At 48.7% G+C, this 25,258-nt stretch overlaps 1 protein-coding gene across 2 annotated transcripts; it reads right to left on the reverse strand.

The window, feature by feature from the left end:
• Positions 1–13,658: 13,658 nt before the first annotated feature.
• Positions 13,659–23,157, reverse strand: ACKR3 (atypical chemokine receptor 3). 2 transcript variants are annotated; one of them, XM_006127446.5, is made up of 2 exons: positions 22,906–23,157; positions 13,659–15,637 (listed from the first exon to the last, which is right to left on the reverse strand). In XM_006127446.5, exon 2 carries the CDS (start codon positions 15,601–15,603, stop codon positions 14,509–14,511), a length of 1,095 nt encoding a protein of 364 aa, XP_006127508.1. In that variant the 5' UTR covers positions 15,604–15,637; positions 22,906–23,157; the 3' UTR covers positions 13,659–14,508. The 2 variants fall into 2 exon arrangements, with proteins under 2 accessions (XP_006127508.1, XP_006127507.1); XM_006127445.4 differs by having other exon boundaries at positions 22,902–23,154.
• Positions 23,158–25,258: the final 2,101 nt, after the last annotated feature.

Genomic DNA, 25,258 nt, shown 5'->3' on the forward strand with positions numbered 1-25,258 from the left:
GAAAGAGTTTGCAAACAAAGAGACTTTGAAACGCATTTGACTACTTTGTATAAGGAAAGATCCTTACTAAGAGGGATTATTCCAAAGGGATACAAAAGAATGCATGCAAAAAAACAAGGTTGTTCCTATTTACTATCTCTTACACAAGATTAAGGAGGTAATCTACTGAAATTTAAAGGCAACAAGCATGGGAGGGGAAATATTTTGAGAAATGCACCACTAACCTGTGGAACTCCTTGCCACATGATGGCCTTGAGACCACATGCTTGACAGGATTTTCAAAAGGACTGCACCCTTCCCCAAAGTGACTGTATTTCACCAGCTGGAGGTGTGGTTGTTTGAACTAGTAAAGGCTCCAGTTCAGAAAGATACTTTTAGGCAGGGAGGTGAAAATGCCAAGTGGCGAGAGCAGCGGGCTAGGAATGAGGACACCAGGCTATTATTCTTGGCTCTGCTGAGTGACCTTTGACAAGTTGTTTCTTAAGAACAAAGGAAAGGCCACACTGGGTCAGACCAAAGATCCATCTAGCCCAGTGTCCTGTCTGCCGACAGTGGCCAATGCCAGGTGCCCCAGAGGGAGTGAAAAGAACAGGGAATCATCAAGTGATCTCTCTCCTGTCGCCCATTCCCAGCCCCTGACAAAGAGGCTAAGGACACCATCCTTGCCCATCCTGGCAGAGAAGAATTGATGGATCTAACCTCCATGAATCTATCTAGCTCTTTTTTTTTTTTTTTTCTATCTCTGTGCCTAAGTTTCTCCATTTACAGACTGGGATCGTGACACTGTTCTCCTTTGTAAAGGGCTACAGCCAAAAAAGAGCGGGGGATTATCATCATTCTTCAGATGGAGCCATTGTCTGTAAGTGGTGTCGCCGAGTGAAAGGCTTACATCTATGCATCTGTGACGTTTGCTGACTTGCAGGCCAAGTTTCTAAGGTGTTTTCTAGATGAAAAGCACTCAACAAACTCACGACAACCCAGGTCAACTGTACTTCTTCCAGGGTTCTTTCCATTAATGTTTGTCCTGGATAGACAATGCTGTTTGGCTTCAAGCGATTAGCAACCGCAAACACACAGCGCTGGAGGGCTGCTCCACAAATAAATGCATTTTAACTTCCTCAATAGGGAACAGGTTTGAAACCAAAGGGAGTTTTTCTTCACACAGCACACAGTTAACCCATGGAACTCCTTGCCACATGAAGTTGTGAAGGCCAGGACTTTCACAGGGGTCAAAAAAGAACTAGGTAAGCTGCTGATGCCCCTGATCTCCAGTTGGCTTGTGTCTACTGCAAGACTGGTGTCTTGTGTGCACCATGGCTTGCTCGCAGACAATCGCCTTGACCCTGTGGAATTGGCTCAGGGCGGGAGTCATGCTTGTTTATTAAGGATTGAGCCCCAAAAGGGTAGGATTTGCATCCACTTGGAGGGTTGCCAAAAGATTCTTCTGGTGCCGTGCTGTTATCATCAGCACACATACATTATCACGTCATAACGCGGAGCTAAAACTGGCAAAGACGCTTGTCTAGCTACAAGCTTTTCTCGTGCAGATTACTCAGTTATTTAGAGCAAATGACTAATAAACTGAAAATCAATAGATATTGTGCTACCATGCTTTGCATAGAGGGCCTTGTTTTGAACTGCGTTCAGAATTTATCACTATCCATCCCGCCCCATCCTGCCTTTCTTATCATGCTCAGCCAGAGCTGGCAGTTACGCACCAGGGGCCCGACCTGCTGGCCACGTACACTGGCGTCATCCTTTTGGTTTAGTCTGGAATGTCTTTGCTTTCAGGATCCATTTAGATTGAAAAACACCTTTGGCTTCTACCAAAGTGCCTCCTTACACAGATCGCTCATTGACGCAGATCCCAAACCACGAGTTTCTTTTGCTTCCTTTTTATTTGCCTTTTTGTAGGCAGCAGAGGGGCTTCGGATAGGAGCAGGAGCCAGAAATGGGAGCAGAAGAGGCAAAACCAGAGGCTGAGGCAAAGGAAAACAGAAACCGAAGGGACGGAATCTACTGCCTCTCCAGAGGGTGCAGCTGAGCCAGGATTCCAGAGTTCCTCTGTTGTCAGCACATAATTGCGACAGCCATTGGCAAAGTGTGTAACTTATCCTGTAGGGGAAGCAGCCTCTAGACAGATAACAGCCTTCTACTGCTACCAGTTACCTCCAGAGAAGAGCAACAAAAATGATCAAAGGTCTAGAAGCTAAGACCTATGAGAGAACACTGAAAGAAGTGGGTTGGTTTAGTTTGGAAAAGAGAAGACTGAGAGGGGACATGACAGCAGCTTTCAAGTCCCTAAAAAGGTGTCAAAAGGAGGAGGGAGAAAAATTGTTCTCCTTGGCCTCTGGTGATAGGACGAGAAGCAACGGGCTTAAATTGCAGCAAAGGAGGTTTAGGTTGGACATTAGGGTGGTTAAACACTGGAATAAATTGCCCAGGGAGCTTAAATATCTCCGATGATGGAGATACCACCAGAGCAGGTTAACTAGGCATCTATCAGGGATGATCTAGATGGTGCTTGGTCCTGCCGTGAGGGCAGGGGACTGGACTCGATGACCTCTCGAGGTCCTTCCAGTTCCAGTGTTCTAGGATTCTAACAGAGGAAGCCATTCATGTCTTTCTGTAACCTGCTGAGGAACGACACCCTACATGTGCACACCAGGAGCCAAGCTCTACGGTCCTTGCTCAGTCAACTTCCACTGAAGATGGTTTGGGTCGTGTGTGTGTGAGGATTGGGCTCTGTTTGGTCAGGAGTATAATTTTACAGGGCAGCAGGTTTCTATACATGGCAGGTTTACCACACCTGGGAGAAAAGAGTTGAAGGTGATGTTGAAAAAAAATGGACACCAGCCATCAATGCAACAGAAATCAGGGATTATGTTCACTGTAGAAATTAACCTTTACAGTATAGCCTATTTGGAAACTACCGGCTGTTAGCTAACATAAAGAATGCATTCTTTTAGGGTACGTCTACACTGCAAGTCTATTTCAGGATACCAGAGGTATCCCAAAATAGCTACCCCATGTCCGAAGAACACACCCATTATTCTGAAATATTTGAGAAATATATTCCAAATAACGGATGTGCTATTTCACCATCCCTGTAAGCCTCATTGCACGAAGGTTAAGGGATGGCTTGAAATAGCGCTTAATTTTGAAATTTGGTGCCGTGTAAACGCACCAAATTTCAAAATAGCCTATTTCGAAATAAAATCAAAATAAGATACACAATGTGCATAGCGCAAATTGCGTATCTTATTTTGAGTTTAGAGTGCAGTGTAGACTCACCCTTAGATTCCTAGATATCTTTGAGACTCTGGACCTAATTTCCATTGAACTAAGTTTGTCAGAGTTTGGGCACTTTTGAGGAGTTGAATTTTACGGCCTAATCCAGAATTTCTCACTGTCTCTAAAGGGGTTTGCATCAAGCCCTTTTCACAGCAATATCCCTCCAAATTCGAGAATCTGTATAACAATAAGGTTATTCGTTATTATTTTACTCGCACCATGTGGCTACATGCAATGCACAGAGGAGGAGGAGCACGTGTTAGCAGGAAACACATGGAGCTCTTGTTTCGAGATAACAAACGGCTTATGCCACAGATTAATCACGGTGTCGCCTGTGTGTTTGCCCAGAGAAGCACAGAACCGACTCTTTACAAACAGGTAACCGTCTGACCCAGCAGCAATGGCCATGGACACAATTGCAAGAGAAAGGTTCCCATTGTTTTAGGGCACTGTGGCGAGACTTCTTCCAGGCTGATTTTATTCCCAGAGTTAAGGCTTTCCACTGTTAATCAGGAAATGAAATTCTCTGAGCCCAGACAGAGACTGCCGTGAATGGCAGAACTTTCGAGTGATGGCTGAAGTTACACAGGCAAGAGTAACCAAAAATATTACCTCTCTCTGACCTAAGTCGGAAGCCAGCCAGGCTCACGCAGTGACCCAAAATTCAATCTCCTACAGTCCTGGCCAACTAACTCAGGCTGGGGCTGCAGGCTTAACCCAATTAATCCTACCCCTCTCTGTGCCATGCACGTCGACAACAGCTGAAAAATGGGGTAACGTTTAATGACTGACTGAGTGCCCTTGACTTAGTACAAAGCATGGCCTGGAAGGTCTCTAGATGCTGAGGTGGTACAAATAAAAAGCAGTAACAAGGGAAATCTGTGTGCTTGTCATTCCCTTGTTTCCAACTTGTCTGGTGCACAACAACAAGATAGACAAGCTAATTAGGCAGGTGAGTAGTAACTGGGCAGATAAAGACTATGGCCTATTTCCCCTCTGACTTATTGGTGTAAATCAAGTCAGTGAACTTACTCGGGAGTCGGTGGAGTTACTCGGAAGTCAGTGGAGTTACTCGGGAGTCGGTGGAGTTACTCAGGAGTCGGTGGAGTTACTCGGGAGTCGGTGGAGATGCTTATTTCGTAGCTTATTTCAAAATTGTGAGCATCGACACAGCACTTATTTCAAAATAGAGCACTCTTCCTTTGACTTTCCTTACTCCTCGTACAATGAGGGTTACAGGAGTCGGCATAAGAAGTCCTCCAGCTTGCCCGTATTTTGATACTATTTCGAAATAACTGCCTGCGGTGTAGACATGGACTAAGTAATTTTGGAATAGTGCTAGTTATTTCAAAATAGTGTCGCTGTGTAGACGTACCCTAGGTGTGTGGGTTACCCTCGCAGAATCAACAGCTCCACAGGACTGCTTTCCCCGAACTTTGCAACCCCGAAATGTCACATTTCACCAGGGGTTGAAGGAGAAGAAATTCATCTGGTTTAATAGACCTCTTTCGTAGACAGCAGTGAAGGCAAATGAAATCCTCTCCAGCACAGCAGGTTGGCTGGCCCACATAGACAATCTCCGGCTGCTCTCCCATAGACGGTGAACGAACAGGATATCCAAGCAGCATTGCCCATCCTAGTCCGGTCACGTTCGCAGAGCGGGACAGAGGAGGTAGCAGAGAACAAACTGGCCTGGGAGAGCAGAGACCAGGAGTCTAGTCCCAGCTCTGATCTGGTGCGAGTTGCTTTCCTTTTGCACCTCTTCCGGCTGGGTTTGTCTCTCAGGATTTCCAGGGACAGTATCTAGCCATGGGGCCCACCTGGATCTGGGCCTCTGGGGGCTCCTGCAATACAAATAACACTCAAATCTCTCAGGCAGGCTTCCCCACTTTCCATGTCACAGGCCGGACCCCTTCCTTTGACCTTGCCGCCTCTAAAAAGCACAGAGCGACGTCGAGAGCAGCAGTTTCAACCTTTTTCTCTCATGACCCAGTTGAAGGGAATTGTTGAGGCCATGACCCAACGTAATGGGGCTGGAATGTGGGCTGCAGAGCAGGGATGAGGAGGAGGGCTTTGGGGTGTAGGAGGGGACTGCAGAAGCCAGCCAGATCTGGCCCCCGGCTTGCCTGGATCCGGACTCGTGCCCCCAGAATTGGGGAGCTAGTGACTGCGACCCCCTAACCCCCAGCCCGCTCTTGCACCCTCCGAGACTCACCAACCTTCCACACCCCAAACCCACTTCCCCACAGCCCCTTCCCCCACACTGAACCCCTCCGATTTGGCCCTACCCTAGAGCCCACAAAATCTACTAGCACAGACCCTCTGGGCTCTCTTGTATGAGGAGATTGTGGGGAGGGTCTTTCTCCTTCTCAGTTGGGGGCTACCTCAGTGAGGTCTTTATGATTTGGGGTTTGCTTCACACTGCTGAGGGGCCCCCGACTGATTTTTCTGTGGGTCAGCAGCACCCGACCCAAATTAGGTTCCCCGCCTCTGTCGTCTTTAGTCCAGAAATGCTGACTTGGAAATTGATCGCGTCCAGCCTCTGTGACCCTTTCGTAGAATTTGCAGCTTTGTTTGTTTGTTTGTGTTTCCTAGGATTTCCCTTTTCTCTTTGTGTCGCTCGCTATGACAGACCGGGCCGTGTCTGGGCACAGCTGAGGGCGTCCGCTCAGGGCGAATTGCTCAAATCCGGGGCTCCTTACAGCCCCCAGACTGGTGACCTCTCTAAACATAAGAACATAAGAACATAAGAACGGCCGTACTGGGTCAGACCAATGGTCCATCTAGCCCAGTATCCTGTCTGCCGACAGTGGCCAGCACCAGGTGCCCCAGAGAGGGTGGACCGAAGACAATGATCAAGTGATTTGTCTCCTGCCATCCCTCTCCAGCCTCTGACAAACAGAGGCCAAGGACACCATTTTAACCCCTGGCTAATAGCCTTTTATGGACCTAACCTCCATGAATTTATCCAGCTTCTCTTTAAACTCTATTATAGTCCTAGCCTTCACAGCCTCCTCTGGCAAGGAGTTCCACAGGTTGACAACACGCTGTCTGAAGAAGAACTTTCTTTTATTAGTTTTAAACCTGCTACCCATTAATTTCATTTGGTGTCCTCTAGTCCTTATATTATGGGAACTAATAAATAACTTTTCTTTATCAGCCCTCTCCACACCACTCATGATTTTATAGACCTCTATCATATCACCCCAGTCTCCTCTTTTCTAAACTGAAAAGTCCCAGTCGCTTTAACCTCTCCTCATATGGGACCCGTTCCAAACCCCTAATCATTTTAGTTGCCCTTTTCTGAACCCTTTCCAAGGCCAAAATATCTTTTTTGAGGTGAGGAGACCACATCTGTACACAGTAGTCAAGATGTGGGCGTACCATAGTTTTATACAGGGGCAGTAAGATATTCTGGGTCTTATTTTTCTATCCCTTTCCTAATAATTCCTAGCATCCTATTTGCCTTTTTGACCGCCGCTGCACTCTGTGTGGAAGTTTTCAGAGAACTGTCCACGATAACTCCAAGATCTCTTTCCTGATTTGTCGTAGCCAAATTAGCCCCCATCATACTGTACGTATAGTTGGGGTTATTTTTCCCGATGTGCATTACTTTACACTTATCCACATTAAATTTCATTTGCCATTTTGTGGCCCAATCACTCAGTTTGGTGAGATCTTCTTGGAGTCCCTCACAGTCTGCTTCTGTCTTGACTATCCTAAACAGTTTGGTATCATCTGCAAACTTTACTACCTCACTGCTTACCCCTTTCTCCAGATCATTTATGAATAAGTTGAAAAGGACTGGTCCCAGGACTGACCCTTGGGGTACACCACTAGTTACCCCTCTCCAATCTGAAAACAGGCCACAAACCAGTCCCACAGAGCGCTTCAGCTGCCTGCCTGAAGCCTCACGAGCAAAACCCCTCCGACACCCCAGTAATATCCGTGCCTCAGATGGCCCCGGGCCTCATACACCGGTGGGGGGGTCCTAGCACCCAATCCCACCTACCCCGAACAAGTTCTCTCCGGTTCCAAGAAACCAGCCACAGATCCCTGGTCAATTTACCCTCTGGATCTTACCCACAAATCACGCTGGGCCAATCCTTTAGAATCTATATCTAAAGGTTTATTATCACAAGAAAGAAAAGCAGGAGAGTGAGGTTGTTAAAGAATAGTACGTTACATGCACCGAATCTCCCAGTTCTCGATGCAGGCTCTAGCAGAGATGTTACAGCTGCTGGTTTAAAAGTCCTTGTTGCACATCCTAGCATCAGGATGGGTTCACAGGTCTTCCGGGCTCTTCGATCCCTGCAATGCTGCCTCTGGGATGAAGTGCTGAGCTGAGAACAAAATGGAGTCCCCCACATGGCCTCTTTATACATCCTTTCTGGCCTCTCCTTGGCCACAGCCGGTCACCTGGCCATCAGCCTCTCTCTGCTGCAGCTTTTAGGCCTCCGCCCTCATGCTTTAGGTGTGTCCTTGGCCCATCGAGTGCCGTTGTCCCATAGGGCCTCACTAATTAGCATGTCCATAGGTCAGGCTCTGCCCAATGCTCAACCACATTCAGAGAAATATTCAGTTTCCACACAGATTACAGATTCCTACCTACACACACAGACATTATACACTCACATAAATAGCATACACAGGATCAGCAGACAGTAAGCTTCTATTCAATACCTCACATGGCCCCCTTCTATACCATTCTTGGGGCCAACACCCCCACGTATGGGTGCAGCAGTGATCTGGCTGCTCCCCTCAAGATCTAGTAACATGACACTCGCTTCTGTGCATTCTGAGACCTTTCCGTTTGAAATTCAAAACACTTGTCAGTCCCGTCAATCCTTCCCCGTGGAATGCAGCTGACGGTCAGATGGGTTAAAAACCAAACCAACCAACCCAACAAAACCCAGCTCCGATCGAGCACCCTGTTCTGTGCCATCAATATGACGTCCCAAGGAGGCAAAACAGAAAGATCGACGTTTTCATACTTCGCCGCGGTGGAACTAAATTGATTAAGGTCATTTCCCAGGGAGGTTCGAAATCCTCTGTGACGACTTTTTAAAAGAAAAAAGAAAAAAAAAACCTCCCCCCGCAAAAGAAAAAGTCACTGCTGCAAAAGCATTACATCTGCTTGGATAACTCGGAATCTGTGTTGGCAAGGCAACATATCACAGCTTGAACAGGAATATATCAGTGGCCCGGCTGTGTCTGAAAGAGACTTGGGTTTCAATATATCATACTGAATTTGCTTCTTTATGGCATTGCGTGGTAACATATTTGATGTTGAGCCTTTGGCCACTGCAATCGCTAGGGCGACCTTACTGAAAAGTCCCCTGCCCTGTGCTGTGGTCAGGATTGTGCTGCAAAAGGGTAAGTTAATTCTTCGGCTTTATTCTGAAAATAGTACAGTACAGGACATTGGTGTTCCCGCTTTCCTAGCTTGAAAAGCGACGGTCAAAAAGCACTGGTCAGTTCTGAACTACTGGATTACAAGGCTCTAAGGACCAGACTCTCAGCAGGCGTAGCTGAGTTGAGCAGTGTGGATTATACACTTTGCAAAAGCACCAAACTGAACTACGCCTCCAAAAAGCCTGACCCAGGCCTTTGATTTCATATTTCCGTGTACCTATTAGCTAAGGTGACGGCCCCGAAAGGCCTGATGCAGGGGCCCTTACACAGGTTGAAAAGCATCTTCGAATAGGCCCAGTGTTAGCGTAAGGGTTATGCAATATAATACCATCATAACCTGGCCTGAGGTCAGGAATCTCCCAAGTTATCTTTCGGTAACGGCCCAAGGAGCTGGACAAGGATGGAATGTGCGGGCGCGCAATCTGAATGACCCTCATCATTAAATCCCTCGCCAAAGGACGAAGGTGCCTCGTTAAACGAAGAGTCGGTAGTGAATAACCACTGCATAAAACAAGGGCTGTTGTGAGTGTATTTTAGTGGTTGTTATGAATGCTACAGCCAAGGTGGGACATCTGCTTCCATCCTGTCCAGAGACAAAGGCTGTGTCAACACTCGTGGCTTCTTGGGCCAGAAATATGCAAATGAGGTGAAGCGTGGAATATCGCCGAGCCTCATTTGCATACCTAATAAGCTGCCATTTTTGCAAAAGCGGCTCCTGTGCCAGAAGGAGCTGTCTACACTGCCCCTTCTTGCGCAAGAAAAACCCTCTTGCGCAATGCTGTTCTGCCTGAAAAGTAATCAGCGTAACGGTATTGCGCAAGAGGGTTTTTGTTGCGCAAAAAGGGACAGTGTAGACAGCTCCTTCTGGTGCAAGAGCTGCTTCTGCAAAAATGGTGGCTCATTAGGCATGCAAATGAGGCTTGGCGGTATTGCACGCTTAGCCTCATTTGCATATTTCCGGCGCAAGAAGCCGCGAGTGTCGACATAGCCAAACTGACCACTAAAGACAGAGTGGGAGTCAAGTGAGAAGAAGCAATCTGAACCAACAGCCCTTATTTGTGAAACTGACTCCTTGGAGTAATTTCACCATCCGCAGGGCCATATGTGTCAGAACGACTAAGGGGAGTAATGTTTGCCGGATCGGGCCCTTAAATAGGGACCTTGAAAATCGGTTCCTTAGGCAATTGACCTATGTATTTCTGTTTTATAGTCCTTGGGGATTTAATAACTTGGTTTTTGGCTTTCCAGAAGCTTATGATCAAACAAGTGCAGACATCCTCACGGACCAGCAAACGCAGAAAGGAAAGAGAGAAAGACTCAGCATAGCTGTAAGAATACCGCTGTGGCCCACCAGCCGGGTTTCCTGTAAGCTGAGCACTTGGGGACCACCAGAAGAGATTCATATGCCACCCAGCTGATTGGCAGAGCACCCATTGCCTCTCACAGAGGGTAGTTTGTGTTTCTACTGGTGGTACACATCTGTGCATGTCTTGGTGCATGTAACAAAAGTTATTCTGCATATGGATAGAAAAAATTGCAGGGCACATCGCCTGCAAGATGTACTATAAAGAACTACTATGTATGTGCCTTACTGTTCCAGCTGAGATATTTACTCCACAACAACATCTTTTAAAATCATTCTGCACCCCATGCATGTGCGCTTATAACTGTAAGCTGTTTTGCAAAAACCAAACTCCCCAGCAAAGGCAGGCCAGCCTTTTGGGATCCTTCCTGGGGCTGCACAGGTGGGCAACCCTGCTCCGTAGCACCGGTGGTGATCCTAGATAACCTGCAGGAGAATCCAGGGGTTGACGCCTGATGTACACTAGCAGGGAACTGGCTCAAGAGCTCCATGGATGCATAGTGTTAGCGCTGGGGGTCTGGAATGGGAACCTTTCTTGTTCCCTACTGCTCCACCTCTGCAATCCCTGCCCCCCACCAGGCCTCAGGGACGTCACAGCGGCTCCCCGTAGATGCAGGGCCCAGCCACGAGGTTCCAATCGGAACCCGCTGCTACGGCAGCCCATCAAGCAGCTCATTAAGACAGACTGGGCGTGACCTGTGGGGGGCAGCCTGGATCCCAGGCACGCAGCTCGCTGAGGCCCTGGAAACGGGTTTGGTGCCCTGCAACTTACCTTTTTAAGCTGGCACAAAGCAGAAGAGCTTCGCCTGGCCTTTCGCTGGAGCCAGGCTTCTATTCTTCCCACCACGTGCTGGGAACGACATGGTCAGGCGCCATCTTGGGGCGGGGGCTGTCTGACCACGGGCGGTTGTCAGTATCTTCCTGTTCATCCAGCCCCCAGCACAAGATGCAGCACTTGGGGGAGGGGGGATCTGTGAGGTAAATCAAGATTAGAAACCAACCCCCCTAGATTTCATGCCTCTATACCAGGGGTGGGGGACCTACGGAGGGAACAGATCCAGCCCCCAGCTTGCCTGGATTCGGCCCCTGACCCTCAGGACTCCCCTCCCCACAGTGTTGGGGAGCTGGCACCCTCCTGCCCACACCCAGCACCCCCACTCCACTCCACCCTGCCTCCAGCCCAGCCCTACCCCCATGTCCCCGCCAGTTCCTGCACCCTCCCAATGCCAACTCCTAACCCCTTTCCTGCACCCTCCTACCCACCAAGACCCCACACCCCAAGCTCACCTCCTGGCAGCCCCCTCCTACACACTGAACTCATTTTTAGCCCCACCCAGAGCATGCTGCCCCCACAAAATCTGCCAAGCTGGGCCCTCCTACCCTCCAGTGTGCGAGGGGAATATGTTGTTCTGGGGTTGGGGGTATTTTTCTTCAGCTCCCAACTGATTGTTCTGTGGGTCAGCTGCCCCCAGCCCCAAAAAAAGTTCTCCACACACCTGCTCTATACAGGTACTCCTACCCCACAGAAGACGCTTTTAAAGCAGATCACATTCTTCCCACATGAAGTCATCCAAGAATAGTTAATACCTCACCACCGAGTTCTGAAATACTCGGTTTGATTTCACCAGCACTGCTCAGGGGACGTTTACCTCCCGCCCCTTCACACAGCTGTTTTCTGACATGTGAATGCTGCAGGGAAGGAATGAACCTTGCTCTCTGCTCTTCCTTGTCATGCCTAATACTTTTCTGACATCCATCTCTGCAAAGGAAGATGGTCTCAGAGTCACTTATGTTTCTTCTGAAAAATCAGCGCCAGCAATTCTGAGCTTCCACACCGTTCCCCCCTGAATGCATGCTCCGTAGAAATGCTACACCTTGAAAAAACGAACCACTTGGGTAATCAGACTGTAATTTGATTCAGTTTTGATCCTAGGCCCTGTTCTCTCGTCGACAGAGGAAAGTGTACGCTAAGGGGTACATTTAAACACATTGATAAAGCTGTAGGTGGACGCTTATTCCAGGATAAATCTGCCTTTTTCCAGTTTCACTTACGTATTTTTGGAAGCAGTTTAATCTAAACTGTTAAAAGCCATTCTTATTTGGGAGTACAAGTGTGACCCCCCCCCCCAGGAAACTTTCCCAAATAGGCAAGTCCTTGGCTAAAAGACTCCAGTGAGCGCAGACTTATTTATCGCCTGGTTTCTCTTTTATTTTTCTCCTGAAAAGGGAAATTAAGGGCCATGCTCTCGCTACAAAGTTTTACCAGGTTCAACATTGTGACCAGATCCGTTATCATTGCTGGGACAGAGGCATTGTGGGATTGCTCCTGGAGGACTGTTCGAACCAGTAACAGTCATGCAGCATCCACTCTGGCCCGGTACTGATGAAAGAGAGGCAGGAGAAGAGGTGTGTGCTGTGGGGAGGCGGGGTTTAAAATCATCGGGCTGGAGGACTCGATTTGGAGTGCGGCTGTACGGAAGGAGGAACCAAAACTAGGTTAACAATGGAAGCTCAGCCGCAACCTTGACTGAGAAATAACAATCAGAGCTTCAGAATTAATGAAAGAGGCAGGCAAAACAATGAAAGCATTCCTTCGCTGGGTAACATACAAGCACAGAAATAACCACTTCCTGTTCTGACTGGGGTTAAAGAAACCCTGTGATACCACAAGCTTCAGTAGCTCTCCTTGTCTGGCTGAATTTGGCCCAGCGGTTGGAAGAATTTGCGGTGACAAGTACCTACCTTGGAAGCTGCTTGGGACACCTTTCGGTTCGGTTTTTATATAGCCCCGAGCACGATGGGGTTCTGGCCCATGTGTAGGGCTCTTTAGATGCTACGGTGACACAAATGAATAAATTGAGGGAATAAAATGAGTTAAATAAGCCGAAGGATGCTTGCATGCCAGACTGAGCAGTTTTCAAGTCCCTGAAAGGATGCTATAAGGAGGAGGATGAAAAATTGTTCTCTTTGGCCTCTGAGGATCGGACAAGAAACAATGGGTTTAAATTGCAGCAGGGAGGTTTAGGTTGGACATTAGGGAAAGCTTCCTGCCTGTCAGGGTGGGGAAACACTGGAATAAATTGCCTAGGGAGGTTGTGGAATTTCCATCACTGGAGATATTTAAGAGCAGGTTAGATAGACATCTATCAGGGATGGTCTAGTCTAGACGGTGCTTGGTCCTGCCGTGAGGGCAGGGGACTGGACTCGATGACCTCTCGAGATCCCTTCCCATTCTAATGTTCTAGGATTCCATGATATCTGGGAACTGCAGAGCAATGACAGCAAAAAACTAAGTCTACTTTATGTTACATTCCTCCAAGTTTTGCTGTGCATGTGGATTTATGCTCCAGATCCGGTCTTTCCCAGCAGCCTTTAGCTTAAGCATACTGTGGACTCATCTTTTGAATACATGACTCAAAAACTCCTCCTGTCCACACCTTTGTTTTCCCCCCTTTCAATTTAAATCCTATTGACATTCCTCTTTAAATTGTTTCTGTTTGCCATTAACATGCCAGCAACAGGTCTGTTCTTGCATCAAAGGAAGTAAAAGGGCTAGTTTGAAAAAAGAAGTTACATCGCTGTTGGGTATTTTTCAAGAGCTTTATTTAAAAAAAAATAACTTACAAATACAGAGGACTCTTGGAAAGATGGTTTTCATTTTGTGCACATGGATACTGCTTGGTGAAACAGGCATTAACCTGACTCTTATGTTACTGTTCATTTTAACGTGATGCCAAACTAGACCACGGTACATTCAGCTTATTTCCATACCGATCAGTGTAAACCACAACATAAAGGTTTGTAAATAAAGTGTGCCGGCCAAAGTAGACACACAAACATATAAGTACACAATCTCCATACGGCTAATAATGCTATCCTTAGTCCAATTATAGTCACAACGAATGACAATCTACTATTCAGACTATAGCACTCTGGGTACAATTGTCAGCAATATACTCCAAATACATGATAAAAAATATATTTAAACTTTCAAATACATTTGTATAAGGGACACCAACAGCCAAAAAATAAAGTCTTGGGTTTTTAAATACAACACACTATATATATTTTTCTCTATATATTACACATATACAATGAAACCAAGAAAGGATCTCCATTACACATGTGGGAAAAAAGCCTATCGTGAAGATATGTAATATCCAGGGCACACCAATGGCTTTGTTTACTACAAATTTGCATCCATTTGCATAGAATTTGCACCCTGGTCTCGGTCCAGAAAGTCGGATTAGCTAGCCATAGATAAAACAAAACAATGAAATAAATGAATGGTTTTAGTAACCACTTCTCATTTTGCTCCACACTTCAACACTTAAATGCTGGTTCTTTTTTTCTCTTCCAAACTGTGAATTCGTGTCCCATCACAGACATGCTCCCATCACAACAAAGGCCCAAGAGTAGTCTTTACAGAGCGGTGATCATTTGGCATTTTGCTCCAGAGCAGAATACTCAGCTTCCGATACTCTGGAAGCATCAATCAGTTTAGTGAGGCCTGTTTTGGCCGAATACTTGAAAATAAAGGCTTTCATGAGCTCATATCTGTAATTTCGGTTGATGAAGCTGTAGAGGATGGGGTTGACACAGCAATGGATGAGGGAGAAACACTGGGTGACATGAAGAGCCGCATAGAGAAAGCTCTCCATTTGACAACTGAAGGGTATAAAATGAAGGACTGAGAAGATGTCAAGCAAGACAACTGCATGGTAAGGCAGCCAACAGACAAGGAACACAATGACGTAAAAGAAAATGATCTTGCCATTGCTCTTCCTTTCTTGATCACTAGAGGCAGAGATGGTCCTTGCAAGGAGAAAATAAAAAAGAGCAATGATGGGGAAAGGAATGGCAAAGCCCAACACAACTGAGATGAGCTCCATGCCAACCAGCCACTCTTTGAAGCTCTCCTCGGGATAGAGAGGTCGGCAATAAGTTTCATTGTTCGAAGAGACAGTCTTCAGGTAATAGGTGTCCGGGAGAGAGACACAGAAGGCAAGAAGCCACACAAAGATGCAGATGCAGCGTCGGATGATCTTCTTCTTGCAGTTGCTGGAGTTGGTGAAGTAGGCGACCGAGAGATAGCGGTCCACACTCATGCATGCCAGGAAGAAGATGCTCCCGTACAAATTAATGGAAAATATGAGGTGAGTGATCTTGCATGTGATTTCTCCCATGTGCCATTGGTTATGCTGGATAAGGGAGACCACCCAAACCGGAAGGGTGATGACAACACACAGGTCGGCAATCGCAAGATTGAAGATGTAGAGGTGGGTTTCGTAACCGGTCGTTTTGGCCTGGAGATTGACCCAGACAACCACCGAGTTGGCCACCAGCCCTATCACAAAGATAAAGATGTAGAAGATCGAGAGGGTGTACAGTAAGACACTTTTGTTAAGTGTGCTAGGGCACGAGAGGGTGTCCACAATGATGCAGTCCCCATTGTTGCATGTCCAGTTGCTGTCAGAGAAATTTCCCACGTCCAGAAGATCCAGGATGGAAGTCAAGTCAATTGCACTCATGGCCGGTCAACTTGGAATCCAAAGACACCGTAACCTAAAATCAAAATAAGATTAAGAAGAAAATATCTTGGTTAGCAAGAGTTAAGAGTTCTCAGCTCCCAGCTTAGTATCAAAGCACCCATGCTATCGCTCTGCAAACATTTTGCCCATTGGATGCTTGGTTTAAATTGTATAGGTCTTCATGAAGTACTTGCAGTTAAAAAGAAGAGGTGAGCAAACCGGGGTGGAGGAACACAAACCAAACTCATCTGGGCTGTAAAAGAGAAACAACCCAGGCTTTTTATTAGTCTGTGTATGACATCCTTGGGTTGGCCATAGTCCCGGGAGAGGGCAGATCAAATGTCTTAAAGACCTAAGAGCAATAGCATCATCTTCTATGTGGTGGAAGACCAAGTCAGCCACGTGACATTGATTTGGCCATGGTGCGCATTGTGACTTGGTCTTCCACCACATAGAAGATGATGCTATTGCTCTTAGGTCTTTAAGCCATTTGATCTGCCCTCCCTCCAGCACAGAAGAATTGATCAGGCCGATCGAGTACTGTAAAACGTTTCCCATCAGTTCTGTTCAGCAACACACACAGGACTGATCCAGATGCATCAAACAGACCTATGACTTTTCTACTTTCTCCTCCCAATTTCAAAATTTCAAGCCCGGTTCCTGGCGTCCCTCCAGTTACATCCTTCTGTGTTTAACAATTACAATGGAGGACCGGAGCCTTGCTGCTGTGTAACTTAGAGCTGCACGACTCGTTTTTAGAAGAAATCAGTGATTTAAGAACATGCCCTCACCCCGCCTGCTAATGCTCAGCCTCTCTCACCAACAAGCACTTTCTATTTCTTTCTTTCATTATTACTCTTGCTCTGACCAGTCCGCCATCTGCAGAGAGTAGATAAACAGGTGAGCCCCTTGTTCCGTGTACTCCCGTCAGACCTATGAGACCAAGAGAACATCACACACAGCTTCCTACAGCATCCATGCCAGACTGCAGAAGATATCTCCATGCACTGGGAGCGGGCAATCCCATTAACGGAAAAGGGCGTCACAACAACCCACGCCCTCTGCTTTTCGCCACTGCCTTTGGGACAGCGTCCATTTGATTTAATCAACTGTTACCCTGACCAGCCAAAGCAGAAGGTACACAGCAGCCTGCCTTTGCCAACAGCCCCAATCTCCCTCTCCCCCACTGAAGCCTCTTTCGGACGCAAGGGTCACCTCAGTAAGGTGAGTAGGGCTAGCTACATCGCAAGCACTCACACGGAAATTCAACGAGGAGTCCTGAGGCCCCTGAGGCTAGCTCTACACGCTGGCTGTGTCTACACTGGCAAGTTATTCCGGAAAATCAGCCGCTTTTCCAGAAAAACTTGCCAGCTGTCTACACTGGCCGCTTGAATTTCCGGAAAAGCACTGGCGATCTAATGTAAAATCATCAGTGCTTTTCTGGAAAAACTATGCTGCTCCCGTTTGGGCAAAAGTCTTTTTCTAGAAAACTGTTCCGGAAAAGGGCCAGTGTTGACAGCACAGTTATGTTTTCCGCAAAAAAGCCCCGATCGCGAAAATGACGATCGGGGCTTTTTTGCGGAAAAGCGCGTCTAGATTGGCCACGGACGCTTTTCCGGAAAAAGTGCTTTTCTGGAAAAGCATCCTGCCAATCTAGACGCACTTTTCCGAAAATGTTTTTAACGGAAAACTTTTCTGTTAAAAGCATTTCCGGAAAATCATGCCAGTATAGACGTAGTTTTTTTCAGAAAAGCTACACAAATTGCGCTTCCCCCTTCCAAAGACATCAGCTTCCACGCAGTGTTCCCTGAAAGCCAAAAGCATGGGTGGCCACCCAGGAGAAAGCCCCAAGCCTCCCAGCTAATTAGCAGAATGCCCACATCCTGGGTTTCTACTGATGGTGCACATCCGCAAATGCCTTGGTGCACCACACAAAATTTATTCTGCATAGGTGGTAGGAGGAAAAAAAAGGGAACACTGCTGCCATAGATGTTTTGACTCCTGTGGGGTAACAGCTGCACCAGAGATGCCTGCAGAAGTCAATCAGCCAGATCCACCCCAGAAATCAGTAGAGTGACTTTGATTTACACCCTCTGGGTGTCTGGCCCAGCCAGGGGGAGAGATACTTCAATAGTTAGGCACTAGACTGCTTTCAACCCCCCTGTCCTGCCCCCGACTTTCCGTGTGTCTTGGGCAAGTCTCCCCAGGCCTCAGTTTCCAAGGGGACAATAAGCCTGCCTTGGCTTCTTGGGGTGTATTGAGGATAAATACACTACAGATGCTGAGCTGCTCTTGTGGGAGGCAGAGAACTACCCCAGACAGGAGTTTGTTCACGTTTTCCTAGGTTCTGAGTCCTGACGTTAGCTGGATTTCCAGCCATTCTCAGAACGGGCCACCAGGGTTTTGTAATAACCCCTGTTATTGGAGCAAAGGACAAGGAGCGAGAGAGCTCACGCCGACCTCTTGATTTACTCTGACATGCAAATCGGAAGCACAAGCTGGGGATTTCCCTGCACTTTGCTGTTCGGGCACCTCAGGAGAGGCCAGGCACTGCTGGAATAAATTAATCATGCGGACCCCATCTGCCTCGGAGACTGCTGAGGAATTCTCCTCCACATCTGCCAATCCATCCACCTGCAGGCTGTGTGATTAGGAGCCAGCTTCCAAAGAGGAGCCAAACCCCTCTTTGGAGTTATACTGTCAAGATCAGGGGAGTTACAACCGCAATGCATTTGGTCGAAGGACACTAGAAGATTACACTGGCTTAATGGTACATGCCCCAGGGTGTCCTATGTGGAAAAATCAGCCTCGTTAATACAGGTTGGACCTCTCTAAACCAGCATTCTCTGGTCCGGCAATCTCCGTGGTCCAGCATGGTCCGGCAATCTCCGTGGTCCAGAGGGGTTGCCGTGTTCGTCGCTTTTGCAGATTCAGACTAGGAGTCCTGTGGCACCTTATAGACTAACTGAAGTGTAGGAGCATAAGCTTTCTTGGGCAAAGACCCACTTCGTCAGATGCATGCATCTGACGAAGTGGGTCTTTGCCCAAGAAAGCTTATGCTCCTACACTTCAGTTAGTCTATAAGGTGCCACAGGACTCCTCGTCGCTTCAGCATGATTTTAGTTAGCCAGAGGTCCACTTATCACGGGTGTGGCCAAGTTTCCCGCGGTCCCATAAAGTTTGTTTACAGCCACCAGTCCTGGCTCTCAGTGTTCTGTGCTGTTGGTTAGCTCCAATTTACCTCTAAATGTCTTCTAAGATCCCAGTAAGCAGTGGAAGTGTTGGTGATGCCACTAGACAATATTAAGCTCCTATGATTTGGCAAATTCTCTGGTTCAGCACCGGTCAGATCCCGAGGGGGCTGGACTAGAGAGGTTCAACCTGTAGCAGCTGTATAGGCTCTCTCATCATCAACAAGAGGGCTGTGAATGGCATTAAGACTGCTTAGGAAATAAAGTCACCAACCATGTCTTAGCCAGAGGACATCTTGGGGAGAGGGGAAAAAAAAGCAGGTTGTTTTCCGCTCGCCAGCGTTCCAAGTCAAAATGTTGACTTTGCAGTCGCCAGCTGGCAATACTTCCCTCGTTCAAAAGTATTTACCTTGGGGGTCACTTTTTACCCCTTTTGTAAAACTACCCCCTGCCCCCGGCCCCTGCACACGCAGGTGTGGATGATTAACGGGGTGCTAATGCAGATTGGAAGGGAGATACGTTAGGGAAGGAACCGCTGACTTCACAAACAGCCGGTGATCCACCTTTACTAGCAAGGTGAGGACATCCTCCTCATGTCACCAGGAAGCCTCTAGTGTTACTTGCAAGCGAATAGAATCCCAGACAACCCAACACAAGGCGTGGAGCTAGGTCATCGGGGTCATAGAAAACATTCAGCGCCGTGACTCCCTGGCGGGACGTAGGCCAGCATGGGAGCATAATCTCCCCTGAAAGCAGGGAGCTTAAGATTTGAGGACGCGATGGCCACCTGCCAGCGCTGAGCCTAGAGTAGCCACAATGCTGTCTTGGCCACTCATTTAATGAAGGACTCTTGGGATCTTAATTGCATGCAAATGTGGGCTGTCCTATACATCTGGGGAAGCTTAGAGAGAGAGAGAGAGACTGTGAGTGTGTGTGTGTGCGTGTGTGTATGTGCCCCTCCCATTAGTGATAACAGAGCCCCATCCAGAAAGCTGATATGACCCATTGTGCTCAAATCCCCAGGGGGGAGGAGCTACTGGAATGCCCCCCCACCCCCCACCGCTATAGTCAGAGATTGCACCATGCCAAGGCCAGTCGGTCTATAGTCTGGGACTGGCTGTGTAACCAGATCTCAGATTCTCCCTGATTAGTTTCCAGGGGCGGAGGGGGGTTGAACCCCCCCAGCAGACCCAGGCAGGGAGGCTGACTGATTACAGTCACTGGCCCTTTCTGAGGCCAGCTCTCTTTTCAGACAGACTGTTCCTTGTAGCAGGCTTCCACGCCGCTCCGATTGAAATGAGCGAGATGGGCTCAGGAGAAGCAGCGTCCTGAGCCAGCAATAGCCACCGGACCCCAACAGGGAGTCGTTCTGAGGTTTCTCCAAGCTAGCTCCGGCCTGCAACTCCATAGCCATTCTTCCTCGCTGTGGGACAGCCAGCCAATTCCGCCCCGCTTCCCAGCCCACCCGGACTTTCCTGGGGGCGGATAAGAAGGATCTGCCATAGAAAAGTGGTTAGGCATGGTAGGTTCCTTTTGCTGCTCCACCTGATAGGGCAATCTGCCAGGAGATGTTATTTGGGCAGCGAGCGACCCAAATCATCAGCCGTTGCTGCCCACATGCAAAATAACCATGTTAACCTGTTTATGGCTTTTCCGGTGGTTCGGGCCCCATCCTGGGATCCCTTACTGCATCCACAGGACTACTCAGTCACCAGAGGGAGGTGTTTGCAGGACCAAACCTCTCCCCTGGCAGGTATCAGGGCCAGCAGCCTCTACAGCAGGGTTTCCCAACCTGTGGGTCAGGACCCAAATAGGGGTCACCATTACATTTCAAAAGGGTGGCCAGGTGTCTCCCCAGGTGGCTCTTAAGGAGCCATTCACACTTTTTTTGAATTGCCCTGGGTCACCAAGTCTTCCTGAATTGTCAAAATGGATCCCCATCTGGACAAGGTTGGGCACCGCTGCTCTGCACTGTGTCTCTGGGGATGAGCTTACGGCACCGCCACGCTGTTCCAAGTCACACCCATGGAAATCCAAACGGGAGCCACGAACGCCAATGGGGCTGCTCTGGATTTACACCGGTGGACAAGTGACAGCAGAACGAGCTTCAGATGACAGCGGGGCAGGAAGATAGTTACCTCTTCAAGCCCAGGGAAAGGGGATTTCTTCAGCTGCTAAGCATTTGCAGTGCTCCATCCATACACCTGACCCTAGCGTACCTCTCAAGCATGTGCCCCTTTCCAGAGAGAGACTGGGGCACCAAGAAGCATCCTAGATCTAGTTATGCTGCTCACTTTGCCAGGTAGCCACGACTAAAAGCCTCTTTTCATAATCTCTTCCGACTAACCCCAGCAACGCCCTCGTTCTCTCTACGGAGGACACCAGTGTGCCTTTCTGTGTGCCCGACACAGTGGTACACAAAGCCACTGTTCAGCCTGAAGAGGCTTTTCAAATCCAGAAAGCCCATGGTCCCCCATTAGGAGATATTTATAGACCCTCTGAGAATTGGTGCTAATGGGGCTGCCCTCTCTGCACGCTGTGAAACGTGTCTCGGGACAAGTCGTCCGTCTTTGGGTATGCTCAGGCAGGGAAATTGTTTTTCACTCCACGGATTCTCTGAGGGCTCCAAGGTGGGAGTTTGCAATGTCATTGTTTTTAAATGCTGCACCCCCTCTGTGATGGATTGATTCCTCAAACAGTTCACCCCAGAAAGGGAAGAGGTGAGCTACACCTGCTTTAAGAGCCTGGGGCATGATTTTCCCTGGAAACATGCCTTCAGGGGAAGGAGGAATTGCTAAAAAGCTCTTTTCCCTCTTCTGGGCCTGATCCTGCCCCCACGCAGCTGGGGGAAAGTTTTGCAGGATGACTTCCCTGGGAGGGGAATCAGGCCCCCTGCTGGTGAAAAGTGGCAAAGGGGGAGGGTCCAGCCAGACTCTCTCTGCTGGGCAAGCAAATAAAATGCCCTCGTTGGGCTTGCAAAAAGCCCCCCTCTGCAGCAGAGAAAGCACAAAAAGTGGCCCCTTTGCGATCCCTCGATCTTTGCAGCCTGCCAGCTGCAGGGAATGTCACCAAACGCCTCCCGGGGCCCATAAAAGCTGGAAGGAGGCGCTGGCCCCGTTTTAAACCTTATTATGCCACTTTTAACAACAGGCTGGAGTAACTTTACAGCTCCTCATTACCCCAGAAGTCCCAGGGCGACTGGATGGCCCGTCCATTGAAATGGCTCCGCCGCCCAGCCCAGCCTAAGGACAATGCTCCACAAACTTTCCTAGCCACTAACAAAAAGACATAGATGGTCTCCTGAGCTTTCGGGGGCAAACCCACAAAAGCTGGTGACACCACTTGTATATTTGTGTTAGTCTCTCAGGTGCCGCAGGACTACCGCTTGGTTGTTTTTTAAAGTTACAGACTCACGGGGCCATCCCCTCTGAGACTTTTCAACTTTCCTCGCCCTCCCCAATGCTCCGCCTATTCAAGCCAGGTTGTCAGGGCATCTGCACTTCCAGGAGAGGTCAGGGGAGAGGGGAAGAAACAAAGGTCCCGTGAAACTAGCCCACGCCAAAGCAGACCCTGTGTAACTTGGAGATTTGCAGCTTCCTCAGCCAAGCTGGTAAACAGCCCCGCAAAGCCCTGGATTGGGCGGCAGGGCAGAGAGGGGACCACCAGCTACTCTCCCCCCCCCAAAAAAAAAATACCACCCACAGGCTACCCGAGGAAAAGCGTCGCTGCTGATTTCCCGAGCAGCGGGCCACCCCCCACGCGTGTCAGGAGGGGCTGTCTGCCAGGCTAGCACAGAGCCCAGAGGAGGGGGGCAGGCACCGGAGCACGCGTGGGGCTCGCTCCAACCAAGCTCCAACGCGGAATCGCCTCCCGTGCACAACAAAGAAACTTGGGAGGTTCCTGGGCGCCGGGTTTGCCTTCTGCAAGTACCTTCACCCCCTCCCCCCCAGCCCCGCGTGTGCAGCGTCCGCCACACTCGGTTTAAACCCGGTCTCTCCGGCCCCCAGCCTTTGGGGCTTTCCCACGCCGCGCAGACACGCGTGGGAACGCGGCGCGCCACATTCCCACGCCCCCTCCCGCAGCGCGGCGCAGGAATCGGTTCCGTACCTACTTGGCCGGGCTTTTCCCTCTCCTGCTGCCCCAGATCGCGGAGCTGTTTGCCAGCGACTGAGCGCTCCGGCCGGCTGACTCGCAGTTATATACACGGCGGCCAAGCGCCTCTAGATGGCAGCTGCGCAAGCCGGTTCCTGCCCAAACTCCGTGGGGCGGGGAGGTGGGGAGTCGGTTGTTTCCTGGGCAGTTCTGCACAGTCCCCGCCCGGGGAAAGCCGAGCACAGGCAGGCTCCCCCTGAGCTGCGAACAGCCCCGAAGCCCGTCTCCTTCCCTCCTCGGATATTTATCTTGCCTTGGGTGGCTACCGACCCGTGATCCCTTTCACAAACAGGCCCAGACACGAGGGGTATTTCCTCCCTCCCCCGGCGTCTCTGAGGATTTCGAGATGTTGGCTTTAAGATCAAAGCCCCCTCTCTTGGTTGGTTTTACAAGTGTTTGCCTGCAGGGATGATCCCCACTTTGGCAAAGGACTCAGCATCATAGGTACAGTTTCAATACAGCCTGACACCCCACTGCACGCAAGGGCCTTCAAACACCTGAAAGACACGTGAAGCCCAAACTCTAATTTCTAATTCTAACTTGTAAGGCTTCAATGTTCTTTCCCCAGCTGATCTTACATAAGGATTTGTGTGGGTTGCTGGGAGTTTGGGTTTCCCGTCCAGAAAATGATTTTTTTTCACCTATTATCCCAAGAGACTTCATTTCAGAATAACGTCATCACCTTCCCGTTTATACGAAGCAACACGCCTACACAGCAGTGTTATTTCGGAATAACATCATCACCTTCCCGTTTATACGAAGCAACACGCCTACACAGCAGTGTTATTTTGGAATAACATCATCACCTTCCCGTTTATACGAAGCAACACGCCTACACAGCAGTGTTATTTTGGAATAACATCATCACCTTCCCGTTTATACGAAGCAACACGTCTACACAGCAGTGTTATTTTGGAATAACGTCATCACTTTTCCATTTATACGAAGCAACACGTCTACACAGCAGCGTTATTTCGGAATAACGTCATCACCATCCCGTTTATACGAAGCAACACGTCTGCACAGCAGCGTTATTTCAGAACAACTGACATTATTCTGAAATAAAGAGCGTGTCTACACTACACACCTTTATTTTGAAATAAGGTCGAGCTGAAGGACTTCTTACTCGGATTCATGGTAACCCTCATTGTACAAGGAATAAGGGAAGTCGAAAGAAGAGTCTTCCTTTGACTTCCTGCTGTGTAGACAGCGCCACAAGCTGATTTAAACTATTTCAACTTCATCTACACAATGGATGTAGCTCAAGTTGCATAGCTTAATTCGACTTTAGCCCTGCTGTGTAGACATACCCCAAAGGGACTAGAGTAGAAATTTCAAGTGCATAAATATTCCAAGAAAAGAACGGTTACTTACCTGTAACTGTTGTTCTTTGAGATGTGTTGCTCATGTCCATTCGAAGTAGGTGTGCGCGCCGCGTGCACCACGTCTTCCAGAGCGTTTTCCCTAGCGGTACCCGTAGTACTGGCGGGGCGCCCCCTGGAGTGGCGCCACCATGGCGGGGCATAAGTACCCCTGCCGGCGCTGCCCCACCTCAGTTCCTTCTTGCCGGATACTCCGACGAAGGGGAGGTAGGGTGGGAGTCGAATGGACATGAGCAACACATCTCGAAGAACAACAGTTACAGGTAAGTAACCGTTCTTTTCTTCTTCGAGTGGTTGCTCATGTCCATTTGAAGTAGGTGACTACCAAGCTAACCCCAGGGAGGAGGGGTCGGAACAGTCATAGCACCAGAGTCATAAAGGAAGGTGAACAATAACAGATTTATTTGAACAAATAAACAGTGACAAGTCACCAACCCAGAACAAAGACAACCAGATCTATATATTTTACATATTTACATCACAGATTCAAGGACTGCAGAGCCCACCCTTGCATCCTCCCTGGCCTGTTGAGGTAGCGCATAATGTGTTGCAAACATGTGGAGGGAAGACCAGGTGGCTGCCCTGCAAATTTCTGTGATAGGTACTTGGGCACCAAAGGCTACCGAGGACGCCTGCGCCCTGGTAGAGTGTGCCTTCACCCTGGGTGGGGTTTTTCCAGCCAGATGATAACACTCTGCTATACATTGCACCACCCATCTTGATAACCTTTGCGTGGAAATAGGTGAACCTTTTCTCTTATCCCCAAATGCAACGAACAATTGTTGGGATTTACGGAAGGGCTTGGTTCGGTCAATATAAAAAGCCAGCGCTCACTTGGCATCCAGGGAGTGTAGAACATGCTCCTTAGGGGATGCGTGAGGTTTAGGGAAGAACACCGGTAAATAAATCTCCTGAGATAGGTGAAAAGGA

The sequence above is a fragment of the Pelodiscus sinensis genome, chromosome 7 (assembly GCF_052426305.1).
Source record: "Pelodiscus sinensis isolate ZL-2025 chromosome 7, ASM5242630v1, whole genome shotgun sequence".
Taxonomy (NCBI): domain Eukaryota; kingdom Metazoa; phylum Chordata; order Testudines; family Trionychidae; genus Pelodiscus; species Pelodiscus sinensis.

Coding starts and splice junctions, on each gene's coding strand:
- ACKR3 (XM_006127446.5), bottom strand. CDS start 15,603: ATGAGTGCAATTGACTTGACTTCCATCCTGGATCTTCTGGACGTGGGA.